This window comes from Geospiza fortis, unplaced genomic scaffold (genome assembly GCF_000277835.1).
Source record: "Geospiza fortis unplaced genomic scaffold, GeoFor_1.0 scaffold1039, whole genome shotgun sequence".
NCBI classification, from domain to species: Eukaryota; Metazoa; Chordata; class Aves; order Passeriformes; family Thraupidae; genus Geospiza; species Geospiza fortis.
The window spans coordinates 102,569-105,768 of record NW_005054733.1 but is presented as its reverse complement, the minus strand read 5'-3'; the positions used below and the strand labels follow the sequence as shown (position 1 = coordinate 105,768).

The window sequence follows — 3,200 nt, the reverse complement described above, 5'->3', positions numbered from 1 at the left end:
TGCTGTGTGCTGCTCCCTGCCCACTCCAAGCAGCCTGTCCCATCAATCCCAACACCCCTGGAGCCCTCCAGGGCCAGCCCCAGAGCTCAGCAGGGAATATTTGATTTCCTTCCCCCTCCCAGCCCATTGCCAGCCCTGGCTCAGGTTTCTCCTCCTCTCAGCCTGCATTTCTGGAGTGAGATTCCAATTCCCCAGGCTCTGTTTTCACGTGGATCACGACCTATCTTTGGCACAGGGGAAAAATGGATATTTCTGCGCCTAAAGCCCCAAACCCTGGGCTGGTTTTGGAAAGGAGCGAGGCAGGACTTTACCGGGTTGTTGACATTTGTTAGTAGGGGCAGGAGGCTCGTGCGGTTAGTGGGGTGTCCCCTCCTCCAGCAGCTCCTCCTCAGGGCTCTCTCAGCTGCTCTGGGGCTCCTTCCCAGCGCTGCCTCCACAGGGATTCATTCCCTGGCAAGGGAAAAAACCCAAACGTTATTTGTGATTTGTTACTCCCCGCACAACCAGGCACCCCCAGAATTCACAGAGCTGCTCGTTCGCAGCGACTCCTCATGGCTGAACAAGGTTTATTCCCCTGTTGTGGGGCGTATCTGGGTGAGCTGAGCAACTGCAGCAAACCCCCCTGGCAGCAGGGAAGGGGCCACAGGGGCCTGGGAGGCTCCAGGGCTTCCAGCCAAGCCCACGTGGTGCTGCTGCCTGATGGAAAACCCTCCTGGGAGATCATTCCTCGGGCACAGCAGCTGTTCCTGGGCTCCTGTCCGTCCTGGAGCCCTGTCCCGTGTCCCTGTCCCTCCAGACCCAATCCCTGTGCCCCTGTCCATCCAGGATCTCTGTCCCTGTGTCCCTGTCCATCCTGGAGCCCTGTCCCGTGTCCCTGTCCCTCCAGACCCAATCCCTGTGCCCCTGTCCATCCAGGATCTCTGTCCCTGTGTCCTTGTCCATCCAGACCCAATCCCTGTGTCCCTGTCCCTGTGTCCCTGTCCATCCAGACCCCATTCCCTGGGTCCCTGTCTATCCTGTCCCTGTGTCCCTGTCCATCCAGACCCCATTCCCTGTGTCCCTGTCTATCCTGTCCCTGTGTCCCTGTCCATCCAGACCCCATCCCTGTGTCCCTGTCCCTGTGTCCCTGTCCATCCAGACCCCATTCCCTGGGTCCCTGTCCCTCCATAGGGCTGTATCCATGTCCTGTCCCTGTGTCCCTGTCCCTGTGTCCCTGTCCCTCCAACCCAAATCCCCCTCCAGCTCTCCTGGAGCCCTTCCAGGCTCTGGGATCAGCTCCAGGCTTTCTCTGGAGTTTCCCTTCCCCAACCTTGGGCACCTCCAGGGGTCCAGGGGCAGCCTCGGCCGCTCTGGGAATCCCACCCCAGCCCCTTCCCATCACCTCCAGCCTGAACCAGCAGAAGGGCCAGGTGAGGACAGAGGGACAGGACAGCGGGACAGGACAGAGGGACAGGACAGAGGGACACCCAGGGGGTGACACCAGAGCTGAGCTGCCCCAGGAGCTGCTCCCCAAACACCACCAAGCTTTCCGAAGCAGCTCGGGGGTTCCCCCTCCCTGAAATGCCGACTCCCCTTCCCCTGCTCAGGGCTCAGCGACCGAAGGGTGAATAAATCAAGGTGTGAATAAAACCACTCGCTCCCCGGGCCGGCCTTGGCAGATCACTGAGGAGGAGCGAAGCAAAGCCTGGCAGGACACAGATCTGGCGGCGCTGGAAGGGATCCAGGGCCTTCCCTGCTCCCAGCACAGGGGGAAGGGCAGAATTCAACAGCCCAGGGAGCTGAAAAATTACTTGTCCCGGTGGATTTGCGCTGAACGAGGGGATATGCACTGCGGGAAGGGGTTAAATGCTGCGTTTTTAACACGTTCTGTGCTGGAATGTTCAGCCTTGCATTTTATTTTAAGGGTAGGGAAGTGAGGAGCTGTGAGTTGCTGCAACTTCTTTTAGCGGATATCCACTGAAAGAACACCTTCAGTTAGAGAATATCCTTAAAAGCACCCCTAAATTTAGGGAATATCCTTTAAAAAAACCACTTCATTTAGTGAATATCCTTTAAAAACACCCCTTAATTTAGTGAATATCCATTAAAAGAATCACCCCTTTTACTGGATATCCATTAAAAGCATCCATTCTTTTAGTGGGTATCCTTTAAAAGCACCCCTGAATTTAGTGGATATCCTTTAAAAGCATCCCTGAATTTAGTGAGTATCCTTTAAAAGCATCCCTGAATTTAGTGGGTATCCTTTAAAAGCATCCCTGAATTTAGTGGATGATGTCGGGGAAGGATCCAGGGATCCAGAGAAGGTCCCAATGAATGTTTGTTATCTGTGATTTCTTATTTGTGATTTCTTATCTGTGATTTGTTATCTGTGATCTGTGATTACTTATCTGTGACCTGTGATTTGTTATCTGTGATCTGTTATCTGTGATTTCTTATTTGTGATCTGTGATTTGGTATCTGTTATCTGTGATTTGTGATTACTTATCTGTGATTTGTGATCTGTGATTTCTTATCTGTGATTTGTTATCTGTGATTTGTTATCTGTGATCTGTGATCTGTGATTTGTTATCTGTGATTTGTGATCTGCGCCCTCAGTTGTGGCTCTGGGCAGGGCAGGGTGAGGAGAGCTGGGGACACGGTGACACAGGGCCAGGGCACGGCAGCCCCGTGCCAGGAGGGACAGATGGCACCGATGGCACCGATGGCACCGAGCAGGGCCAGCACTGGCACCAGGCTGTGCTGGGGGAGCAGCCGGGCTGTCCTGTCACAGTGTCACACGGGCTGTCCTGTCACAGCGTCACACACATGTCCTGTCACAGTGTCACTGTACAGCCCTGCCGTGGCTGTCACTCGGGCTGTCCTGTCCTGTCACAGTGTCACACACATGTCCTGTCACAGTGTCACACACATGTCCTGCCGTGGCTGTCACTCGGGCTGTCCTTGCTGTCCCCGCTGTCCTGGAGTGTCCTGGCCCGGGCTCTGCTCTGCCACCCTCAGGGGCCTCTCCCTGAGCGGGGTGTGCAGGACAGGGACGGGTGAGGGGGACAGGGATGGGAACAGGACAGGAATAAATGAGTGTGAGCAGGACAGGAACGAGAACAGGACAGGAATGAGAACAGGACAGGAATGAGTGTGAGCAGGACAGGAATGAGAACAGGACAGGAATGAGAACAGGACAGGAATGAGAACAGGACAGGAAT

General features: G+C 54.9%; 1 protein-coding gene across 1 annotated transcript in view; it reads right to left on the bottom strand.

The window, feature by feature from the left end:
• The window catches only part of HOMER3 (homer scaffold protein 3), a 19,745-nt gene that overhangs the window by 12,771 nt on the left and 3,774 nt on the right, over nt 1–3,200 (bottom strand). The window contains exon 2 of the mRNA XM_005431002.3: nt 312–450. Coding sequence (XP_005431059.1) covers nt 312–325 — 14 coding nt within the window. The 5' untranslated portion in view covers nt 326–450. The remainder of the gene's footprint in view (nt 1–311; nt 451–3,200) is intronic.